General features: G+C 43.4%; 1 protein-coding gene across 1 annotated transcript in view; it reads left to right on the forward strand.

Moving 5' to 3' along the window:
• stxbp5l (syntaxin binding protein 5L) overlaps nucleotides 1-24895 on the forward strand; it is a 310130-nt gene that overhangs the window by 275265 nt on the left and 9970 nt on the right. Inside the window, 4 exon segments of the mRNA XM_023981480.1 lie at nucleotides 9705-9887; nucleotides 18845-19084; nucleotides 19538-19901; nucleotides 20069-20234. Of these exon segments, the coding sequence (XP_023837248.1) occupies nucleotides 9705-9887; nucleotides 18845-19084; nucleotides 19538-19901; nucleotides 20069-20234 (953 nt within the window).

Here is a 24895-nt window from a genome sequence, read left to right on the forward strand (position 1 = left end):
GTAGTACTGCTGTTAGACTAATGTGTGTGTGATGGGAATACAATGCCAGCCATGCTGTTAGACCTGCTGTGTTCTCTAGGCTTTGGTTTCCATACAGCTTTGCTTTATACTTGATGTAAAGCCATCTTTATATCACTGGGAGTATGTGTACGTACATGCGTCTGAGTGTGTTTGCGTTAATTTTTACATTTCTTTACATAGCCTAAGATAGCAGATTGTCAGCAACTTAAGTTTAGACCAATGTTCTTCTTCTGTGTAAATATTTGCTTAGTATTTGAATCATCACTTTGCCAGACAGAGCCATCATAACGTAAAAATTATGTTCTCACCAGGCCCCAGACGTTAAATCTATAACGGAATGTATGGAAGGGGGCTGATTGATGGTGTCAACAATGACCCGTTATGTCTGTTACGGTGATGTCACTGTGTTTGATGTGTTCCTCTTAGGAGCGCCACACGTTACTCTGTCTGCGCGGGTCACTTAGTGCTGACGCGCCGACAAGGGACGGAGAAAGAAGTGTCAGTTGGCATGTACTCAAGCAGACAGCTATTTAACCAGCATCTTATTTTGCAGGAAGCAAGAATCCACTTGAACTCTCAAACCTGTCAGTGGAGCGTGAATAACTTGAAATGCTTTGTGTTGCGTTTGGGAAATGGAAAGAATTCGGGGAAAAAAGAGAATGATGGAGGAGGAGGGAGGGAGGTGGTGTTGGGAGGGTGGGTGTGAAGGAAAGGAGTGAGGGATGTTTGTGAAAGCCATTCTGAAGAAAAACTTTTCCCACCGACTTTTCCCCCGATAGGGATTGATGAGGCCTCATTTGTTTTTCCTGAAGTCATCTTTTCTGCCCGTTATTTACACACTTATTTCCAGAGGCGAATCTAAACTCCGGAGCATGTTGTTGTGAATATTTAATGCGTCCATAAAAAAAATGTTTTCCCTGTTTGGAGACGTATGCTTTTGGAAATCAATTTGCCAAAAGTGTCTGCATTATGAATGAACATGGCTTCTGTTTCGGAGGAAGTAGGACCAGTAAATGTAAGGCCTTGCACAAGGCTCTCTTTCACTCTCTCTCTTTCACTCTCTCTCTCTCCCTCTTTCTCTCTCTTGCGCTCTCTCTCTCTCCCTTTCTCTCTCTCTCCCTCTCTTTCTCTCTCTCCCTCCCTCTCTCTCTCCTCTTTCTCTCTCTCCCTCCCTTTTGCTCTCTCGCGCTCTCTCTCTCTCCCTCTCTTTCTCTCTCTCCCTCCCTCTCTCTCTCCTCTTTCTCTCTCTCCCTCCCTTTTGCTCTCTCGCGCTCTCTCTCTCTCCCTCTCTTTCTCTCTCCCTCCCTCTCTTTCTCTCTCCCTCTCTTTCTCTCTCTCCCTCCCTCTCTCTCCCTCTCTTTCTCTCTCTCGCGCTCTCTCTTTCCATCTTTCTCTCTCTCTCTTTCTCTCCCCCCGCTCCTTCTCCCGATCCCTTTCTGTCCCGCCCTCTCTCTCTTTCTCTCTCTATCTTTCCATCTCTCTCGCTATCTCTCTCGCCCTGACTGCAGTTTCTCTTGGGTCTATAGGATCTTAGACCTGGCTGACCCTGCCATGTATCCACAAGTCTCCTGAGGATACAGTGTTGGTGGTATGCCGTTAGAAGGAATGAATACCAAAGTGCATAGCTATGTGGAATATGTCAGGGTAGCCTATCTATTATCTGGTCCCATCCCTTTTATTGATTGCAGAGATGAGAAAAGCGAGACAGGTGGAGATCGGGTAGGAAGAGAGATGAGGATGTGATGTGTGACTGTGTGGTATTTACAAAGGTGCAGAGAAAAGGAATGATGAAGACATGTGTAAAGAATGGCACAGGTATGGCTGGAGAAAAAGCGGTGGGAAACATAGGGGATATCAGAGGTAGGAAGGAAGAGATGGACAGATGACAGGCAGAGAAAGGCAGAGTCTCCATCCTGAGACAGAGGGCTCATGGCGAGTTTCTGTCGTCGTTATTCTCCCAAGCAGCTCTGAGGCGATTAGTGACCTGAGCCTGGCTGGCTCTGGCTGTCCCCCTGCCCTGACACCCCAGTCCTGCTGTGACCACCACTGGCCAAACCCAGACCCGGCAGGCAGCCTATTAACTATCCACCATCACCCRTCTCAACTCTCCTCTTTCTCACTCCCTCCTTCCTACTTCCGTCTCACCTCTCCACACCGGGAAACATCCTCCTTTTTCCCCCGTTAGGCCCCGTAATTGGCCCCATGTTCGTCTTTGAAGCCATATCCTCCTTTCCGTTGTTGTTTGTTTACTTTGTTACTGTCTCTTGTTGTGTCTGGGTATCTGCTCACGATGGCGGCTACTGTGGCTGATGGTAGCATAGGTCCTGTAGTCTGGGGTGAGACGCGAATCGTGAGGTTGGGCAAAATAAGCGGAAATGCCAGAGAGTGGCTCTGACCAAGCAGGATAAATTTAGAGGCAAAGAAAGGCTCCAGGAGAAGAGAGGAGAGGTGATGGAGCTGTCCCTGAGCTCGCAGGCTGGCTGTTTAAAGGGGAGCTTAAAGGAGAGCGGGGAGCTGAAGCAACCTGCCTGGGCTGGATGTGGCAGTTCTTATCTCCTATAATGAGCAGAGTGGCTGGGATTAAACGTACTTACTGTTCACCACACACCTGCACACAAAGTTTGAAACCTCATTTAGTCTGTGTTATGTCACAAGGAATCTAGCGAGAATTTGACATTGAGTTTGAGAGGTGCTAGAGAGCAAATTYCACAGTACAATAAGGAAGCACATGTTGTTAGCCAAGTCTGGAATCGATACCTCAAGAACACTCTCTCATCCTGAATTCTGTTGGAAGGGTGCTGTGTTGTTTTGACCGGGGTGTGGACTGGACTGGACAAGCGGCTGTGGGGAAGTCCTAGCATAAATGTTAACAACAGGTGTTACTTTACCTGTATCATCAATGACAACATTTCATTGAGTTGCAGTGATTTGTGATGGTGAGTCGTGATAGTAGTTGTAGACATAGTAGTYGTTGTAGTAGCAGTATTAGTCATTGTTTTCGTTGGCGTGGTTGTGTTTGCATGGTAGTCTTACCTTGACCTTATCACACACGTTTGTATTAGTATCTTCAGAATCAACTGATATTATGTACCTGCTTGTCTTTATCTTCACCCATGTTGTTTTGTTTTCTCCCTCMTGAAAAGTGTGTGTTCTATTGCATCTCCTATTCCAGTTCCCTACCTTCACTATGACCCTCGCTCCATGCCTGAGCCTGTGGCCAGTCTGAGAGCCAGCCACTGCAGTCCAGTCTTTTACTTACTGGACAATGGTAAGAGGAGGGACCACGGCCCAGGGAAACCTGTCCCTCTCACGTCCCATCGCTGGGGGAGTGTGCGTGGGAGGGTGGGTGGGCTGAGGGGTGGAGGGTGGAGGGAGGATGGTTTGTGGGTGGGTTTGTGGGTGTGGGGCGTTGCATGGTAGCATATGGAGTGTGTTCCTATGCTTGTCTGTTCCAACTTTCAACATTGTGATCCATGCATCTGTGAGCAGAAGATTTACAGCTTATAGGCGTTGTTGCATTGTCTCAGCCCCAGCTGTAGGGGGCGATGTGTGTTTTGTGCTGGGTCTGGTCTGGTCTTGTGGCCTTGCATCCTTCATCAGCCGTGCTACTGAGGAAGGCTGGGGAGAAAAGCGGGAGGAGTCAGTCAAGGTCAGACACTCCTCCCTAATTCTTCAGCTCCTCTGTGATTCATCCATGTTGTTGTTGTTGTTGTTGTTGTCATGTTCTTGTGAGGAAGGCCATGCATCTTTGCCCTTCCTGTTGGGAGGCACTCTGACTCTCATTCATTTGTAACACTAACTTTGTCTATTTGGTTTTTCTCACCCACAACCTCCTCTTTAACATAATAACAACATCTAATACTCTGTGATGTGTCTAACTGCATGTACTCCATGATGATACCAGACAGCTGTGTCTAGGTTCTCTATTCCCGCCCCCAATGAAATATYGACCTATCAGGAGCATCGGAAACCGACAGGCTGATTAAGTTTTAGTTACACATTTCAAATATGGACAGACCAGGAATAGTTTACCCCCGATTTTGATAAGAAATGACCGTACCAGACATTTTTATTTTAAAGACAGCTGTATTTAATGGATAACATAAATTGGAATCAAATAAAGTATTAAGAGTARGCTACACCAACATTAGTTTTCCATTTACACGGGTAAATTGCCACAGTAGATTTGTCGTGGTAAATGAGAAAATACTTTATTTCAGTTGTAYGGAATGATTGTCAAATCGATAAATTGCACTTAATCTGCTCAAAAAGTAGGACTAAATTGTTYCCGTTGATAATACCCATCACAGGGTGAACATACTGTATCTTCAGAGACTTTGGTAGCAAGCAGGACTAAGGTAACACCGACATCAGCTTTTAGGGAGYGGTAGAGGTGTCCAATAATGGTTGCAATTGWGATCAGCTGTGCTGGTGAATTTAACCYGTATTGATGGTTTAACAAGAGATCAACTGATGATAATCTGGTGGCCWTTGATGGTTGCAATAKGCTCCATGTCACTAGCAATTAATACTCCCTAAATATTTACCATAAAATGGCATTTGGATGTTATCAGGGCATATAAACAAGACAATATACTTTTCTATTTTTCCATAACTGATAAAGACAAACTGGCCTTTCGTAGGGCAACAGGTTGATATGTAGCATAATTATGTCCCCAAATATGTATATATTATCATTTGTTAAAAGGCATCGCTGGCACAATGCACAGTCCCACTTTTATTCAGTTCAAACATCCTTTTATCCAACAAAGATATTCCCACAAGAGTCCTAAAACTGTGCAAATGAGCTGTTAAATGGCTTGTAGAATTCCACCTGTGAATAGTGAATGACAGTGCTATTGGTAGAGCACTGTCGTTACATAATTATATTCTTCTGTTCCTACACAGTTCTGCTGCTACGCATCATGGCCGCAACATCTGGCCACACACACGCRCACACTTTATTGATTTCGGAATTAAATGATGCCACGGCACTATACCACAGCAATTTCGTCACAAGCACCGCACAAGGAGAACATTTCATTTACATCAAAATCCCTTTCAATTTCTGTGCTCCCAACAAGGCAATTTATCATAAAATGATTCCAACTTCAATTCTACCTCAGCATACCCCTTTTACCCTACTCAAAGTCAATGAAAGATGGTGGAATTCAGACTTTTGGCCTCTTGAATTATTATCTGTAAAACAGAGTGTTCTTTTGGGGCCCATACGAGTTTGTTCAATTTCAAAGCTAAAATGTTCTGGATTCCACTTACAGATGGTGCAATCAAACAACTGCACTTTCCAATATCTGCTAGCGTGCCCCAAACATTACTTTACAAAGATTGGTTAGAGGACAATGAGTGTGGTTTCTTGATTTGCCATCCTTACAACATCCCACATTTCCCATACACCAGAATAATTATCTAACCAACCAAAACCAGTGTCCTCATGGTATGTCCTTTGGATCGACTGAGGAAGAATTAATGACCGTCTCTCTCAACATGTACCTTTGCAGTTCTGTATATACTGCAAAATGCTTGCAAAATGTTGAACTTGTTTGTTTCTTTCCAATCTGTTTTGTTTTTTTGAGTTCCCAGTTTATTTATGTTTCTTATGCCAAACCCCCCCAGGCCTTAGCGTACTCTGACAWCCCTAACATACAGAAATACATTAAACAAACAATCAGAAAATACATCGACTTAAATCAGTTGCGTTTGAGTGGCCAGAGAATGGAAGACTTGGAAGACACACTGGGAAGGAGTCTTGCCCGAAAACGGGTTTCACGGTTCCCGTGTCTACACTCTCTGACTGGGAGCACTGGCCTGGGAAAACCATGGAGCATGATGGGAATGGCCTCTGCATCTGCCTGCCATGTGCGACATCTGCACACTTTTGCACGTTTTAAATTATGTTGTTCAGTTTTTGTTTTGTTTGATCTTTTGTTTTCTGCATCGTTTGGCTTTTACTTTTGCTTCCATTTTGGTTTGGAAACATTAACTGCTCCTTTCTTTCCTATGTCTTTTGTTACAGTAAAGGGACCCGGCAGAAAGTTAAGTCTGCCTACAGATCTTAAGACTGATCTTGGTACGGTAGGCGAAAGCCAGCAGTTTTACCCTCTTTTCATTTGATTAATTTACTTCCTCTTTTGTCCTGTTATTCGCAGATATACATTTATATTTGTTTTGTTTATGTTGTTCACATCAAGTAGCTTCTTCTTCACGCAACCAGCAGTATTTTCTTATCACTCACCTCTTCTACTCGACCAGCTCATGATGAGACTGAATGGCCTGTTCTGTTCTTCTCCTTTGACTTTCTATGTTTTGTTTTTACCCGTCGTAAGCTTTTTGTTTATCGTACATTTTGCAAGTGTTTCTAAAGGTGGTTCTTACCTCATGCCCATATCGTTTTGGGAGATGCCTTTCTAAATGTACTMTCGCTCTATTGAGATTGGACCATTCTCTGTCTCTATACAGCCTCGCTCCATCGTGATTGGATCATTTTCTATCTCCAAACAGCCTTGCTCTATACTGTGATTGGACCATTCTCTAACTCTAAACAGCCTTGCTCCATCGTGATTGGACCATTTCTGTCTCTCAAACGGGACTTGCTCCATTATTACTGGACCATTCTGCATTTCCTGTAGACTTTAGCGACACGCTCTTTCTCAGTACATCTCTTGAGCTCCTACGCCTCTCGCAGTCACAGGTTATGTCACTCATGCTTCTGCTCTGTCCTGTCCTACGATATCCCTCTACTATATGCCTCTTCAGTTCATATACAGTACACTAATGTGCCAATATCTACAGTATGACATCTGTGAAATGATAACTATTTCCTTCAACAGGTTTGAAATGTGTAGCTGTAGTTTTAGAGTGAGACCGTGTTGGGTAAACCAGCAATCATTTAAAAGGAAATAAAACTGAAAAGGATGATAGTTGTAGCAAAAATATACCTACCTCATCTCCTTTTAAACGTTGAACAACAATTGGAAGAGAATAATAAGGTTCAAGCAGTATTCCAAGCAGTCAAAATTAAATTGCACATTAATGCAGTGGGGAAAAATATATGTCAACCGTGATCAGTACCCTGTTTAGGCTATTAATATTCTAATGCGCCTATGTAATTAGTTCAAATATAATATGAGCAGCTGTCTGTCATTAGTCAAGGATACAGCTGCTACAAAGTGGGACTGTTTCATGTGATTAAATTACTTGAACCTGCGTGTGTGTGTGTACGAACGTGTGTGTACTGTATGTGTCTGTGTCTGTGTGTGTGTGTGTTAGAGAGAAAAAGAGAGTGAGTGTGTGTAGGTGGGGTGGGTAGACTGCCATTTTTTTCTGATGCGGACCAGTTTCCTTTAGACTGTGCCAGGACAAACCACTGATTGGCAGACCCAACCATGATGATAAGTGCTAGCCAGACACACAATGGCGTAGTCATGTAGCACATTCATTGGCTGGTGCACTAGAGCTATCCCCAGTTTCCAAGCCTGTTATTGCCCTGCTACAGCCTGCTGTGAAACTGGACTGGAGGCGCACGCCGACTGGGTGGCACCACAGAGTCTTTCATCCTCACTTAGAAAATGAACCAGATTTGCATCAATGGGCCTAACAAGGGATTTGGTGTTAGGAGTGTGTGTTCCTTCAAATCACCATAGCTAAACAGACAACCCACTAGAGATTCCTGTCTGGCATATTCAGTAGTTAACACGAGGCCAACTTAGCCTGSTCCCAGATCTGTTTGTGCGTTTGCCTACTCCACTGTCAAAACGAACATGTTTTTGCATGACAATTTCTAGAAGGAGTTGGCAAGAGAGCAGGAGCAGACTGGCACCCAGGCTAATGCCAACTTTCTGAATGCAGTTCTCACTCAGCAAGGATTGCTCCCAACAAGCCTCCCTGTCACACACACTGATTTCTGCTCTGAAGTGTAGCACTGGTGTAGTGCTACCTCACTGGGAGCTGTCAGTCAATAAAATGCCAAAGTTTTGTTTACTTGACAGTGAAGACGTGGTCTGCATCTGGCACAGACKTCGTCAGCTGCTTAATTGTTAGTCTCTTGGCGGCGCAGAGCTTTCTCTGTTTGGCTGACGAAGCCACAGGCTGACGAGCTGTGGAATAGGAGCCAAGCCCATCGAATCCCCCCCAAAATTGTGTCTCATTAACATAAAGTCTTTGGCTCAAATACCATTGGAGAGAGCAGGCACACACACACGCGCGCGCACATGCGCATCCACGCACACACAYGTGCATGCGCACACACACAAGCAAGTGTGGGCACACACACGTATCAATATGAATATACACAATTCAGAGCAGGCACCATACATGTACCCACCTTGTCTCAGAGGCATCAGACAGTCCAGTATGCTGTTTCATGGACCTACGCTGTATACCTACAGTATCAACCAACTGTATTCAAATATTGATACACTCTGGAATCYACCCAAGGGTCTCTGATTTCTTAAATGTTTGAAGTCCTGCACCGCTCCTGATGCTAGTCTGGTGAGGACCTTACTGGTCAAAAATGTATTACCTGAATTTCGTTGGCACCTCTCAAAAGTAAAATAAAGTTTGGTACTGAGTGTGAAACTCTCTCACTGYCACTTGAGGACAAAAACAAAGGGATGATGAAAGACTCTGATCCTGTAAAATGCCTGGTCCGACCGAATGTACTTTACCATCACCTGTGAATCTATTTATTTATTTTAATCAATATTATTTGGTATCTTTTTTATTTTCTTGGCATGGATTGAGTAAAAAGCTTCTCCCTATATTTTGACTGCTTTTCCACTCTCTTTCTATCACTAACTCTGTAATTATCTCTCTTAACTCTCTATCGCCATCTAAATCTAACTATATCTCTCTTTAACGCTCTCTCTCTCTAACTAAATTTCAATTCAATTCAAGGGGCTTTATTGGCATGGGAAACATGTGTTAACATTGCCAAAGCAAGTGAGGTAGATAATATACAAAAGTGAAATAAACAATAAAAATGAACAGTAAACATTACACATACAGAAGTTTCAAAAGAATAAAGACATTACAAATGTCATAATATATACAGTGTTGCAACGATGTACAAATGGTTAAAGTACACAAGGGAAAATAAATAAGCATAAATATGGGTTGTATTTACAATGGTGTTTGTTCTTCACTGGTTGCCCTTTTCTTGTGGCAACAGGTCACAMATCTTGCTGCTSTGATGGCACACTGTGGAATTTCACCCAGTAGATATGGGTGTTTATCAAAATTGGGTTTGTTTTCGAATTCTTTGTGGATCTATGTAATCTGAGGGAAATATGTGTCTCTAATATGGTCATACATTGGGCAGGAGGTTAGGAAGTGCAGCTCAGTTTCCACCTMATTTTGTGGGCAGTGTGCACATAGTCTGTCTTCTCTTGAGAGCCATGTCTGCCTACGGCGGCCTTTCTCAATAGCAAGGCTATGCTCACTGAGTCTTGACATAGTCAAAGCTTTCCTTAAGTTTGGGTCAGTCACAGTGGTCAGGTAACTCTATCTCTCTAACTCTCTGTAACKCTCTCTATCTCTCTAACTATATCTCTCGTTCTCACTCTAATTCATTATCTCTGTCATTTTCTCTTTTCCACAGACTTTTTCCCCTCTCTCTCTGCTTTGATTTCCTTAAGTCGTTTGCTAATGCTTTGCCGTTGTTGCAGATCATGTCAATGGACATTGCACTAGTCCCACCTCCCAGCCCTGCTCCGTGGGGAAGCCTCGCATCACAGGGGTTCCCGAGGGCCCGCGGCTCACCCGGAGAGGGCCTGGCCGACCGCCCTTCCGCAAGGCCCAGTCCGCCGCTTGCATGGAGATCTCTTTGCCTGTTTCCTCCCACACAGAAGGTGTGTGCTTGTCCCCTTCCCCTTAAACCCTCTTCCTAACCTCCTCATCCTCCCCTCCTAAGTGCATGTCTACCAGTCATCAACAGGTAGGGGGTGAGAGGTTGGTTGGTTGGGTTGTGGTTGGTGGGATATCTGGTGTTTTCTCATTCATTTTGATTGTGCCTTCTCTGACTTTTCTATCCTGAAGAAAAAATGGTGAATGCTGTATTACTGAAGTATAACTGACATTGAATGTTACAGTATTATGTCCCTCCTGGTTAGTCACCATGTAGTGACAGCAGGGTGGAYACTGTGGGACTTTTCTCTTCAGCATTTTCTGTGATGAGTGTTATATTGATAGGGTAGATGATTACAGTTGACCACGTCAAAACATGTTTCGTCACATGTAAAACTGTAAGAGAACAGCTATAAAGTCAAAGTTCACCAAAAGGTTTTGCTGAAGACAAATTGTTGGGGATTTTCACACACATTTGCTCGCACATACTCCAGCGGCCCTTCCGCTGTGACCTCACTTGTCATTCACAGCCCTTCACTTTCCACCACACCACCACAATGTGACTACACCACAACACTACAGCCCACACCCTCACTTTGTACCACCCATACCGTCCCTGTGTTAGTGTATCAATGGTGACAGGGTGTGGTTGGTTTGTTGTGTGTGTATCTATGTGCTGTATGTGTGCGCCAGTAGGTGTTTCCGTTCCATACTGTACTGTGTGTGTGTGTGTGTGTGTGTGTGTGTGTGGTGTGGTGTGTGTGTGTGTGGTGTGTGTGTGTGTGTGTGTGTGTGTGTGTGTGTGTGTGTGTGTGGTGTGTGTGTGTGTGTGTGTGGTGTGTGTGTGTGTGTGTGTGTGTGTGTGTGTATGTATATATATGTGTGTGTGTGTGTGTGTGTGTGTGTGTGTGTGTGTGTGTGTGTGTGTGTGTGTGTGTGTGTGTGTGTGTGTGTGTGTGTGTGTGTGTGTGTGTGTGTGTGTGTGTGTGTGTGTGTGTGTGTGTGGTTGTGGTATATATATACTGTATATATATATAAATACACACCTGTCTAACTCCCTCTAGGTGCTTATCTGACTGCAATACTTTCCCAGATGTTGCTACTTGGCTGAATGTGTCTGAATCCTGCTGGTTGTTTGTCCAGTGTTTTCTCAACCATTGCTTTTGTGATCTCTGGTTACTACCTCAATAGGAAGGTTATCGTTATATGTTTGTCCCGTGTTACAGAGCGTAGGCATGTTTCATTGTTGTGCTCGAATGTGTCTTGAGGCGTCCTGTCACAAATAACATCAAACAGAGGAWATCCTCTCATCTGACACTGTCAAGCGGTTACTCACATCTACTTTTCTCTGTTTCTTGTTGAGCCAACATGTTTACCTCTCCCCTGCGAAACGCTGTGAGAGAAAATGGCTGCTGTCAGGATGGGTAGCAACATGCCATTACGTGCAATCATACCCCCCTGTCAGTCAGCCTTCTTTAGTCAYAGTCAGAACGCTATAGGGACAGCTCGAGACAACATCAAACGATGGACATCCATTCATTGTTTTCCACACTTACGTCTCTATAGCCTGGTGGGTAGGAGTGTTGGGCCAGTAACTGAAAGGTTGCTGGATCGAATCCCCGAGTTTACAAGGTAAAAATATGTCGTTCTGCCCCTGAGCAAGGCAGTTAACCCACTGTTCCCCGGTCACCGAAGACGTGGATGTCGATTAAGGCAGCGCTCCGCACCTCTCTGATTCAGAGGGGTTGTGTTAAATGCGGAAGACATATTTCAGTGGAATACATTCAGTTGAACAACTGACTAGGCATCCCCCTTTCTCAGCCAGCTACATGACCTCGCCCCCCTGGTTGTGTCTCAACTAGCTTCCTATTCCCTACATAGTGCGCTACTTTTGACTCAGGCCCGTAGGTCTCTGGTCAAAGGTAGTGCACTATATGGGGAATAGGTTGCCATTTGGGACGCAGACCTTGTCTTATTATAGCAGCGTACTGTCACTCAGCTCCTGGCCCATTAATAGAACCAGTCTGTCGGGATGCGGTCATTTTCTCAAAATAAAATGTATTGAGTGTTGAGGTCAGCTGCCCAGGCCTGTTAATCCTGAGTAGAATGTAACATCCACAAAGGAAATGTTCTACTGGGTATATTCAGGAGGTGGGGCTGTGTGCACCTTAACTAAATGCAAGTTCAATATGCATTCACATAGGCGATAATAGGCTCTTAACACAGAGACTAGTCGTCTAACGTAACGTTGCATGGTTTATGAACACAGTCCTCCTCCTTACTGAGGAAAGAGGGACATTTACTAGATTGTATAGTCACAGCGGCAGCTAAACTCAGCTAATATTGTTAAAAGTGCTGTGCAGCTTTTATGCAATACCTTTCCACTATGGGATCTGAATATCCAGATTACCACCATGGATCTGAACATCCAGATTACCCACCATGGATCTGAACATCCAGATTACCACCATGGATCTGAATATCCAGATAACCACTATGGATCTGAATATCCAGATTACCACTATGGATCTGAACATCCAGATTACCACATGGATCTGAATATCCAGATTACCACTATGGATCTGAACATCCAATTACCACCATGGATCTGAACATCCAGATTACCACCATGGATCTGAATATCCAGATAACCACCATTGGATCTGAATATCCAGATTACCACTATGGATCTGAACATCCAGATTACCACCATGGATCTGAACATCCAGATTACCACCATGGATCTGAATATCCAGATAACCACTATGGATCTGAATATCCAGATAACCACTATGGATCTGAATATCCAGATTACCACTATGGATCTGAAATCCAGATTACCACTATGGATCTGAACATCCAGATTACCACCATGGATCTGAATATCCAGATAACCACTAGATCTGACTATCCAGATAACCACTATGGATCTGAATATCCAGATTACCACTATGGATCTGAACATCCAGATTAACACATGGATCTGAATATCCAGATTACCACTATGGATCTGAACATCCAGATTACCACCATGGATTCTGAATATCCAGATTACCACTATGGCTCTGAATATCCAGATTACCACTATGGATCTGAATATCCAGATTACCACTATGGATCTGAATATCCAGATAACCACTATGGATCTGAATATCCAGATTACCACTATGGATCTGAATATCCAGATTACCACTATGGATCTGAACATCCAGATTACCACTATGGATCTGAACATCCAGATTACCACTATGGATCGAATAATCCAGATACCACTATTGATCTGAACAATCAGATTACCACTATGGATCTGAACATCCAGATTACCACTATGGATCTGAATATCCAGTATACCACTATGGATCTGAATATCCAGAATTACCACCATTGGATCTGAATATCCAGATTACCACTATGGATCTGAACATCCAGATTACCACTATGGATCTGAACATCCAGATTACCACTATGGATCTGAATATCCAGATTACCACTATGGATCTGAAATATCCAGATTACCCAATATGGATCTGAACATCCAGATTACCACCATGGATCTGAACATCCAGATTACCACCATGGATCTGAACATCCAGATTACCACCATGGATCTGAACATCCAGATTCCACCATAGATCTGAACCATCAGATTACCCCTATGATCTGAACATCAGCATTACCCACTATGATCTGAACATCCAGATTACCACTATGGATCTGAACATCCAGATTACCACCTATGGATCTGAACATCCAGATTACCACTATGGATCTGAACATCAGATTACCACCATGGATCTGAACATCCAGATACCACCATGGATCTGAACACAGATTACCACTATGGATCTGAACATCCAGATTACCACTTATGGATCTGAACATCCAGATTACCACTATGGATCTGAACATCAGATTACCACTATGGATCTGAACATCCAGATTACCCACTATGGATCTTGAACATCCAGATTACCACTATGGATCTGAACATCTAGATTACCCCTATGTGATCTGAACATCCAGATTACCACTATGGATCTGAATATCCAGATATTATTTCAAGAGCTTCATACTAAAAACTATACATTATTATGAGTGGTTATGTCAACATCTAAAGGTTCATGTATGTATACTGTGACAAATGCGCTGCTTAGAATGTCAAACATTACTTATAGATGTGTTACACAATCCTTGTACTTTTCTATCAGAGAGTTAGTGTAATCCACTCTCTGACCTTTCTGCGTCATTCTCAGGATGCCAAAAGTTTGCCCTGGTATTGATCTGCTGTTGTGTGCTGTCCWGTCAGTGCACAGACCGAGGGGTTCTCTGAGTACTGTAAGCCTGGCCAAAGCTCTTCCTATCCAGGTCACACTAGCACTACCGTGGCCTGGCTGGTCCTCCACTCTGGTTCATCCCAATCCGGACGGATTAGCAGACAGACACCAGCGGTCCTTCCAGCTAATCTCTCCACGGTACAGAGAGGATGGGGACTGCTTCCAAAACGYCACAGTCAGCCGACCTGCGCCGGCGTCAGAGGGCTCTATCACCCAGCTGGAGCGTCAGATCAGACAGATGGTCAGGCAGGTAGGGAGGGACGGAAGGCAGACTGAGCTAGTTGTGTTCCAAGAGGACCCTGGACCCTGGACCAGCCACGGGCCACCGCAGGGTGTTCAGTCCTCACGCTGAGTTGTGTTTGATTAGCCGAGGCTGTCCGGAGAACAAAACATTTTAACTTGTCAAAAGTAACAGCTGCTCCCGAATTGCAAAGACAGTGGGTGATTATCAGGGATAGAAATGGACAGGGAGAGAAAGAAAACTACACATTTATCCATGGTAACGGCAACATAAGAATCTCTATTCCTGAAGATTTCGAAAYACACACACCAGCATGCACACTTTCACAAAAACTGTGTGATTGTATTCCCATTTCGTGAACAAATCCTCCATTAAGGCAGAACCCATAGAGCTGGGARGCAGGCTGTAGTCTGCTGTGTTCCACATTAGCATACGCTCCATGTTTTAATGAAGGCCGCGGTCGCCTTTGTTACTGATCAGATTGATACTGGCATGCTATAAATGCCTATTTTACATGTATTCCCAGAGCTCCTGTGTTAGTGTTAATAAAAGCCCTTTAGAACAGAATATTAGTGCCAAAATGTAGTTTGTTCAATTTCGCTGTAACTCAGAACCTTGACTTCTGTTCATAATGGAATTAAATGACAGCAGGATGTGTGAAAGCCTTTAGTTAACCTAGATCAGCGTTGTCAACGTGTTGAAGTCGCCAGAGTGCGAAATTGGGATTCGCCTAGATAACAATGAGGAGTCATTGACCGCGCAAATAGGCCTAATACTTATTCTCTCAAAGCTTTTAACACAGTAAGGTAGTGAGAGGTTACGGTGACACACCGGAAAAATAAAAATCATTTGTAAAAGGACAGATCACCTMATTTGAACTCAAACTGTGTAACCGTATCAAAACTAGCCAACAGCTCAACAGGTGGATCTTAAAATGGTTTCCTCAAAATGTCAAAGCACATTGGAGACTAGGATTTTTTGTGCTATATATGCCCTGGGCGGTTCGCTAACTATGTTTAAATATCTTTTCCTCTCACCATGGAGACTATAGCTATGTCCTAAATGGCACCTATTGCCTTTATAGTGCGCTACTTTTAAACAGGACCCATAGGGCTCTGGTCAAAAATAGTGCACTATGTAGGGAATAGGGTGCCATTTAGGACGTAGCCAGTCTATGGCGTGTGTTATGCTGGTGCTCCCATCAGGCAGTGCGCCCCCCTACCCATTCAGTTTGTCGCTAGCGCTGGCTGGGTTACCACAGCGATGAAACAGCAGGGTCACTGGAATAATGAAAGGTCAATGAGCGGTGTGAAGGGCTGAGTTCCTGTAATGAGGCCCACACACCAGGCGACACGCCACACACACACCAGGCGACACGCCACACACACACACACACACACACACATACACCAGACGACACACACACCAGAGAAAGGGGACAGGCACAACATAAACAACACTGCCATGCCTCCCTGTCTGACAGAGAATTAAATATTAAAGTATGCAACATGAGGCAATTATGGCCTGTGAACATAGTTACAGCTTTGACATTGTTAGGAGCAAACAATGACTGTGAATGGACAAAGACATCGATCGCTGCAACCTTTTACTGCAGTGGGCTAAATCAGGGTCACACAGAGTGTTTCTTGGTAGTCTTAAACAAATCTMCTTTGAAACAAAAGTATACACCTCACACACATGGTTATGGGCTTAAAAAAAAGACACCTGTACCATGTCAGAGMTAGAGTTGAAATGTATCTAATTTGGAGTTTATATACATCACAGAAGACTGAAGTATAACAAAACTGTTTGACATAGAAACACCAGATTTTCGTCATTCCTCCCATGAGGCCAAAGTAGGCGCTTATGGTCCTTCACTACCTGGGTGGTATGTGGGGTATTAACTTGCTGAAGCCTATGGGTTTCATTCTAGTAGTGATGAAGTTATTGACCGAGGTGTCAGATGTAGCTCCAGGGCGTCTGTCTGTCCTCGTCTCTCCACTATACTGTCTATGTGTGTCTTGAGTCGCTGAAGCATTGCCCTCCCTCCTTACCTTCCTCTCTACTTTCCTCCCCTTCTTCTCTCCTCCTCCTCCCCTCCCTCTTCCTACTAAATCCCTGCTTGGCCCCTTTGGGGGTCCCCGTGTCTTGTCCGAGTGCCACTGTGCGTGACTTTCATTAGCTACCACCTTGAAGACTCTGTCATGCACAAACATAACCCGGACAYACACAGCAGAAAATGAGCTGCCACTCTGGACACAGGCCCGACAACAAAAGCCATGACATTTTCTAGCCTCAATGCTAGCCGGCAGCGTTGTAGTGTAGTGTAGCGTCGCCCTAAACATGGCTCGGCTGTACTGCAGCCTAGAGGGATGTATTTCTCTTCATATCCCCATTGATTAGTCCCAGAAACAGGTTTCACTCGTCATGTATGGTCCGAGGAGTTTGGAGTTTCCAGCTGGTACTTTAATATAGGAGGAGGGTTAGGCAGCCGAGTTTCTTTCTGCTGGAGGGATAAAACGTCCCTGTTTCTCCCTTTTTCTTTTGTCCTAACCATGCTCATCCCAGCTGGGTTGTTTTTTTTTCTCTCCCCCTCTGTCTATCTCTGGTATTGCCGTCTGTCCCGTCTGTCCGTCTGTCGGCTGGTTTTCTGGCTGGCTTGGTTGGTGTTGGGGGTTTGGATGGGGGTTGTGATGTGGGGGAATAGGTGGCTATGCGTCCAGGAGGGCAATGCTTCAGCAGTTACATGGAGTCAGTATGTACTCCCACGACGAGCACCACACCACCTCCTACAACTGGAGCGAGAGAGGTAAGGGGGCGCAGTACACCGCCACGTGCGGCCCACTGTCCCCAACTCCGTCAGTTGGTACGTCCGTCCTGTGGCCCCACGTTGCTCTGTCACCGTCCATGTCCTGTCTAAAGATGTTCAGGGACACACGCTTGTTGCTCTTGTACTGGGGTTGATAGGATGAACACGGTTGTGTACGTTATCTTTCCATGGCTTATAGGAGTGTGTGCTGTGTCCAAGGTACAGCTGTTCTGTATGTGCTTAGTGTACTGTCCTAATGTTTGCATGCCACGGACACACATCTTTATTACTGCGTTTGCTTGTTCAGTTTTGTTTGCTTGCCTGATAATCCAAGACACTGTGAAATGCCATAAGGTGTATTAATGATGTGCTGGTGCTTTTCTTTATTCTGATACACTTTTTATTTTCTACCGTTAGTAAAGACAGAGTAGGGCAGAGAGAAAGCAGTGTTTAGCTAGAGCCCTTTCCAATTTGTTCAATTTGCTTTTTGAATGAAAATATTAAGAGTGAACCTTGGGCAATGCAGAAATCCCCAGCCGCTGTTAAGTTATAAAGTCTGTGGTGTTTGTAGAACAAGCCCAGGCAGCACATAGTCAGGTTGTAAATAATTGAGAAGTGCATGAATCATTTTTGGGCAATACAGAAATACTTTTATGGTGGAGGCAGGAGGCTAAATCTATAAATATGTAATGGAGGATCCGAATGCCTAGCAAGGCAAGGGGTCAACACATCTGTGTGTTTTGATGTGATGTGTGTGTGTGTGTGTGTGTGTGTGTGTGTGTGTGTGTGTGTGTGGTGTGTGTTGTGTGTGTGGTGTGTCATCACTTATTTTGTGTGTGTACAGTTAAAGTTACCTGTGTTTTGTGTGTGTATTGTTATGCAACATCAGGGTATTCTCTTGAACCTGCAGTGAGTGATGAGAAACATAATATGGAAAATTCAAAAGGACAGAAATGGTTTCATACTTGTAGTGTTTGCTTTTCAATTGCTGCCATAATAAAATGAGTCGTAATGGATCAAACTGTAACACTAAAGCACTAACAGCTGTGACTTCCATGTTTGGTATTGTGGTGTGGTGTTTCCCCTGTCTCTGCGTGTGTTGTGTGTGGTGTGTTGCACGTGTGTGTTGTGCTCTCATTGGCTGCTCGTTGTCTCTCCCCTGTTTTTAAGCAGCTTGTTTTTTCCCTTCTCTACTGTTCCACATCTTCTCTTCCCTGGGTCTTATTGCCTGTGTTTCTCTTTCTGTATTTCACCCTCTGTTTTCTGTCTGTCTGCTATACTCCATTGCCTATTCCTTTTCTCGCCTTCTCTCCCACTCTGTCTACTGTTTTCCTTCCTTCCTTCCTTCCTTCTTCCTCTCCTTCCTCCTTCCTTCCTTCCTTCCTTCCTTCCTTCCTTCCCTTCCTTCCTTCCTTCCTTCCTTCCTTCCTTCTCTCTTTCTCCTTCCTTCCTTTCCTCTCTCTCTCTTCTCTCTTTCCTCTCTCTCTCTCTTTCTCTCCTTTCCTCTCTCTCTCTCTCCCTCTCCCCCCCTATGTCTCATTGTGTCTGTGTCCCTCCCCGACGTTTGCTGTAAAGCAGAAAGTAGAGAGAACTCATTCAGTCGCTCGCGGAGCTCCAGTGTGTCCAGCATCGATCGCGACACCAAGGAGTCAGTGACCACGTTGCAGTTCGGAGAGTCCTACGGCCGTAAGGGCGATGCTCTGCCTACCGCCTGCCTGTGGGTGGGCACCAGCCTGGGCGTGGTCCTGCTCCTGCCCATATCCATCCCCACAGAAGAGGAGGAGAGGATGGAGGAGCCCATCACCATGGGGCCCAGTGGTGAGCCTGTCTGCCTGAGGGAATGATAGATGGTCTGGGGGAAGGAGATCCCTAATGTGGCCTGCCTTAGCCTACGTTATTTTGATGTCATTGCCATTAGACATGCTTGTAATGGAGGAATCACTCACTGACTCACAGGGTAGGGTGTAGGGGTGCAGGTTCAACAGAGGGCATGGTGGTGGGGGGAGGGGCTTACTCATCAAGCCCACCTAAGCAACATTTGAGAAGAGATTATCGACATGCTAACGTGGGTGTGATAATGGGATTTGCAGGTAGGCATTCTTCGCTGCCCTCCTACTCTCTCATTCCATTTTAATGACTGATATTAGTCAAATTAGATAGAAAGATCTGAAAGAATTGAATGTTTGGTGAATATAGAAAATATCTCGGATGTCACATTACTGAAAGTGCTATCTTTTCTTATCTTATCTGCCTTTTCCATGGCACACCCAGGTACCGTCTTGATGCTAAAAGGCTCTGTGTTGCGATTTGCCTTCCTGGACTGTGGGGGCGCTCTCATTCAGAGTCCCTACGAGGTGTGGCGGGACCCCAACGGTCCCGAAGACCCCGACCGGCCCCGYAGGCGCAAGCTGGTCAACTTCTCCCCGTCATCATCCCAGGAGGCGTGCAGTGACGGTCACCTGGCCGTTGTGTGCTCTGAGAAGCAGGCCAAGGTCATCCTCATGCCCACCCAGGCTGTCCTGTTCACCCACAACATCACCGAGTCCTCCTTCCTCCTGCGGGCTGACGTTGTCTCCGTCTGCAACAGCGTCTGCCTCGCCTGCTTCTGCGCCAAYGGACACATCATGACCCTAAGGTATACAGTCTGTCTTTCTCACGCCTCTTAAAAGCTGTCTTGGTTGTGTTCCCTTGATGGATAGAAAATACCTGTCGTTCTGTCGTATTCCTACAGGCCCGTGAGATTACTTCTACTACTACTACCCTTGACAGCGTTGTGCTTTTTCTGTTGTTGCCTCCTCCCAGTTTGCCCAGTCTAAGACCCCTGATGGATATTAACTACCTTCCCCTGACCGACTTGCGTATCGCCCGGACCTTTGTCTTCACTAACGGAGGCCAGGCCCTGTATCTGAGCTCTCCTACAGAGATACAACGCCTCACATACAGCCAGGAGATGACGGACAACCTACAGGTCAGCACCCATCTGTGTGTGCATTTGTGTACTGTGAAGGTTAGAATAATCTGTATTTGTTTGTTTGTGTGTGTTGTGTTGGGTGCTGTGGGTGTGTGTGTGTGTGTGTGTGTGTGTGTGTGTGTGTGTGTGTGGTGTGTGTGTGTGTGTGTGTGTGTGTGTGTGTGTGTGTGTGTGTGTGTGTGTGGTGTGTGTGTGCGCGTGCGATGTGCGCATCTGTGCATGTGTTTGTGTGTCTATCCTTGGTAATCTCATTGCTCTGTAGGTATGGCAGCACATTGCGTCCTGCAGCTTAGGCAGAGTGATTTCTCAGAGCCAGTGGTGCAGTAAATATATGGGTGCTAAATTGATACCTTTGCTAAAGCCCAATCGTGACAGTGGCCATTGAAGTGAAATGTCACGCTTGTCATGTGTGGTTTGAGCTCCACTGCGCTGACTCCATGGGGTGGAGGGTGTGTGTGTGTGCAGTGTTGGAGAGTAGTGAACTAACATGTAGTTCAACTAAACTCAAATTATATTTGCAGTAGCTTGGTGGTAGTTTGAACTACATTCTAATCTAGGTAGTGCTTTCAGTAGTTAATGACTTTCTGTCATGTAGCGCTGTAGCTAACTACTGGAACTACACACTATAAATCAGCAAAGATCAAATAAAATATGGTGGCAGGAATTTCCTTTCTTTTTCGGCAGCAACCTGCCTAATTCTCACTTGAAACTAAACGCTGACATTCTGTACATTACCATAGAAAAATGGACGACGGAGTGGAGTGGAGTTTTCACTAATGAATCCCACTTATACCACAGTGGCAAAATAAAACAACATTAAAGCACACATTTACTGGTAGAAATAACATTTTCTTTGTTGATATATAATAAAAAAAGCAAAATCATACTTTCTCATCTTTTGTTTGCGGTCATTTGTTAGATTAGTTCTATATCTAGAGACAAGACCCAGATGTTAGTTCTATATCTAGAGACAAGACCCAGACGTTAGTTCTATATCTAGAGACAAGACCCAGACGTTAGTTCTATATCTAGAGACAAGACCCAGACGTTAGTTCTATTAGTTCTATATCTAGAGACAAGACCCAGATGTTAGTTCTATTAGTTCTATTCTAGAGACAAGACCCAGACGTTAGTTCTATTAGTTCTATATCTAGAGACAAGACCAGACATTAGTTCTATATCTAGAGACAAGACCCAGAGTTAGTCTATAGTTCTATATCTAGAGACAAGACCCAGACGTTAGTTCTATTAGTTCTATATCTAGAGACAAGACCCAGACGTTAGTCTATATCTAGAGACAAGACCCAACATTAGTTCTTATATCTAGAGACAAGACCCAGATGTTAGTTCTATTAGTTCTATATCGAGAGACAAGACCCAGACGTTAGTTCTTTAGTTCTATATCTAGAGACAAGACCCAGACGTTAGTTCTATATCTAGAGACAAGACCCAGACATTAGTTCTATATCTAGAGACAAGACCCAGACGTTAGTTCTATATCTAGAGACAAGACCAGACATTAGTTCTATTATCTAGAGACAAGACCCAGACGTTAGTTCTATTAGTTCTATATCTAGAGACAAGACCCAGACGTTAGTTCTATTAGTTCTATATCTAGAGACAAGACCCAGACGTTAGTTCTATTATCTTAGAGACAAGACCCAGACATGTATTCTATATCTAGAGACAAGACCAGACGTTAGTTCTATTAGTTCTATATCTAGATACAAGACCCAGACGTTAGTTCTTATTAGTTCTATATCTAGAACAAGACCCAGACGTTAGTTCTATTAGTTCTATATCTAGAGACAAGACCCAGACGTTAGTTCTATTAGTTTATATTAGAGCAAGACCCAGACGTTAGTCTATTAGTTCTATATCTAGAGACAGACCCAGACGTTAGTTCTATTAGTTTATATCTAGAGACAGACCAGACGTTAGTTCTATTAGTTTTCTATATCTAGAGACAAGACCCAGACGTTAGTTCTATTAGTTCTATATCTAGAGACAAGACCCAGACGTTAGTTCTATTAGTTCTATACTTCTATATCTAGAGACAAGACCCAGTCGTTAGTTCTATATCGAGAACAAACCCAGTCGTTAGTTCTATTATTCATATCTAGAACAAACCCAGTCGTTAGTTCTATATCTAGAGACAAGACCCAGCTTTTAGTTCTTAGTAGTTCTATATCTAGAGACAAACCCAGTTGTTATTCTATTAGTTCTATAGTTCTAATCTAGAGACAAGCCAGTCATATTATTAGTTTACAGCTAGAACAAGACCCATTTGTTAGTTCTGTTAGTTATTACTTCTATATCTTAAGACAAGACCAGTCGTTAGTTCTATTATTCTATATCTAGAAACAACACCCAGCCGTTAGTTCTATATCTAGAGACAAGACCCAGTCGTTAGGTAAATTAGTTCTATATCTTGAGACAAGATCCAGTCGTTAGTTCTCTATCTAGAGGACAAGACCCAGTCGTTAGTTCTATATCTAGAGACAAGACCCAGTTGTTAGTTCTATTAGTTCTATATCTAAGACCCAGTCGTTAGTTAGATTCAGTTTTTTTTTCTAACGGAGTGTAACTTAATGTATTGCAGTTGAAGGAATTTGGTATCTAGGAAAACTATATTTTCAGAGTAGCTTTCCCAACACTGGTGTTTGTTTGAGGTGTGTGTGTGTGTGTGTGTGTTGCTAGAGAGCCATCACAAACAAACACACACTAAAAAGAGCAGACATTGTGGAGCTCCAGCTTCAGACATGCAGTCTTTCTCATCCAGCAACATGACTGAACATGCAGCATAATCCTACTGCCATCTGCTGGCACAGTAAAACACCAACACCGATATCTTCTCAGCAAGTCCTTCTTTAAATTGGCAGACAAGTGATGATTTGCCCTTCACCTACAATATTCAACCTGTTCATCAACAACGTGCTTTTTTGATGCCAACTCTGTCTTTGTGTGTCTTTGGTTCAATATGACTGTTTACTGTGTGTTTCTGTTGTGTTTGACTGTGTTACTGTTACGGTTATGTGTTAGTTATGACTGTGTTATGACTGTTTACTGTGTTTATGTTGGTTAGTTATGACTGTGTTATACTGTTTACTTGTTTATGTTGGTTAGTTTGATGTTATGACTGTTTTACTGTGTTTATGTTGGTTAGTTATGACTGTGTTAGACTGTTTACTTGTTAGTTGGTTATTATGACTGTGTTATGACTGTTACGTGTTTATGTTGTTAGTATGACTGTTGACTGTTTACTGTGTTTATGTTGGTTGATGTTATGATGTACTTGTTATGTATGTGTTTACTGGTTTATGTTGGTTAGTTGATGTTATGATGTTTACGTGTTTATGTTGTAGTTTGACTGTTATGACTGTTTACGTGTTTATGTTTAGTAGACTGTTGACTGTTTTCTTTATGTTGGTTAGTTATGACTGTGTTATGACTGTTTACTTGTTATGTGTTAGTATGATGTTATGATGTTTTACTGTGTTTATGTTGGTTAGTTATGATTGTGTGGTGTGTGTTTGTTGGTTAGAAATGTGTATTAATGTGTGTGTATTAATTGTGTGTGTGTGTACTTATGTGTGTGCAGGTATTAATGTGTGTGTATTAATCGTGTGTGTGTGTGTGTGTTTAATATGTGTGGTGTAGAGGTCGACCATGATGATTTTTCAACGCCGATACCGATACTGATTATTAGAGGACAAAAAAAGCCGATACCGATTAATTGGACGATTCTTTTATATATATATTTGAATAATTGACAATTACAACAATACTGAATGAACAATGAACACTTTTATTTTAACTTAATATAATACATCAATAAAATCAATTTAGTCTCAAATAAATAATGAAACATGTTCAATTTGGTTTAAATAATGCAAAACAAAGTGTTGGAGAAGAAAGTAAAAGTGCAATATGTGACGTGTAAAAAAGCTAATGTTTAAGATCCTTGCTCAGAACATGAGAACATATGAAAGCTGGTGGTTTCTTTTAACATGAGTCTTCAATATTCCCAGAAGAATTTTAGGTTGTAGTTATATTGGACTATTTCTCTTATACCATTTGTATTTCATATACCTTTGACTATTGGATGTTCTAATAGGTACTTTAGTATTGCCAGCCTAATCTCGGGAGTTGATAGGCTTGAAGTCATAAACAGCGCAATGTTGAAGCATTGTGAAAAGCTGCTGGCAAACGCAGTAAAGTTAATTCCGTGTAAAGCTAATTACACTGAACCCAAACCGGCTGCGCGCTTGCCCATCGTGCGCTATCGTGCATACATTTATTTTGTCCCCCTACACCAAACTCGATCACTACATGCATGTTTAAAATATCAAAACAAACTCTGAACCATTGACATTAATTTGGGGACAGGTCGAAAAGCATTAAACATGTATGGCAATTTAGCTAGTTAGCTTGCACTTGCTAGCTAATTTGTCCTGGGATATAAACATTGAGTTGTTATTTTACCTGAAATGCACAAGGTCCTCTACTCCGACAATTAATCCACACATAAAACGGCCAACCGAATCATTTCTAGTCATCTCTCCTCTTCCAGGCTTTTTCATCTTTGAATTTATATGGTGATTGGCATCTACACTTTCATAGTATTACCACGACAACTGGCAAAACAGTTCGTCTTC

Source organism: Salvelinus sp. IW2-2015, linkage group LG36 (genome assembly GCF_002910315.2).
Source record: "Salvelinus sp. IW2-2015 linkage group LG36, ASM291031v2, whole genome shotgun sequence".
NCBI classification, from domain to species: Eukaryota; Metazoa; Chordata; class Actinopteri; order Salmoniformes; family Salmonidae; genus Salvelinus; species Salvelinus sp. IW2-2015.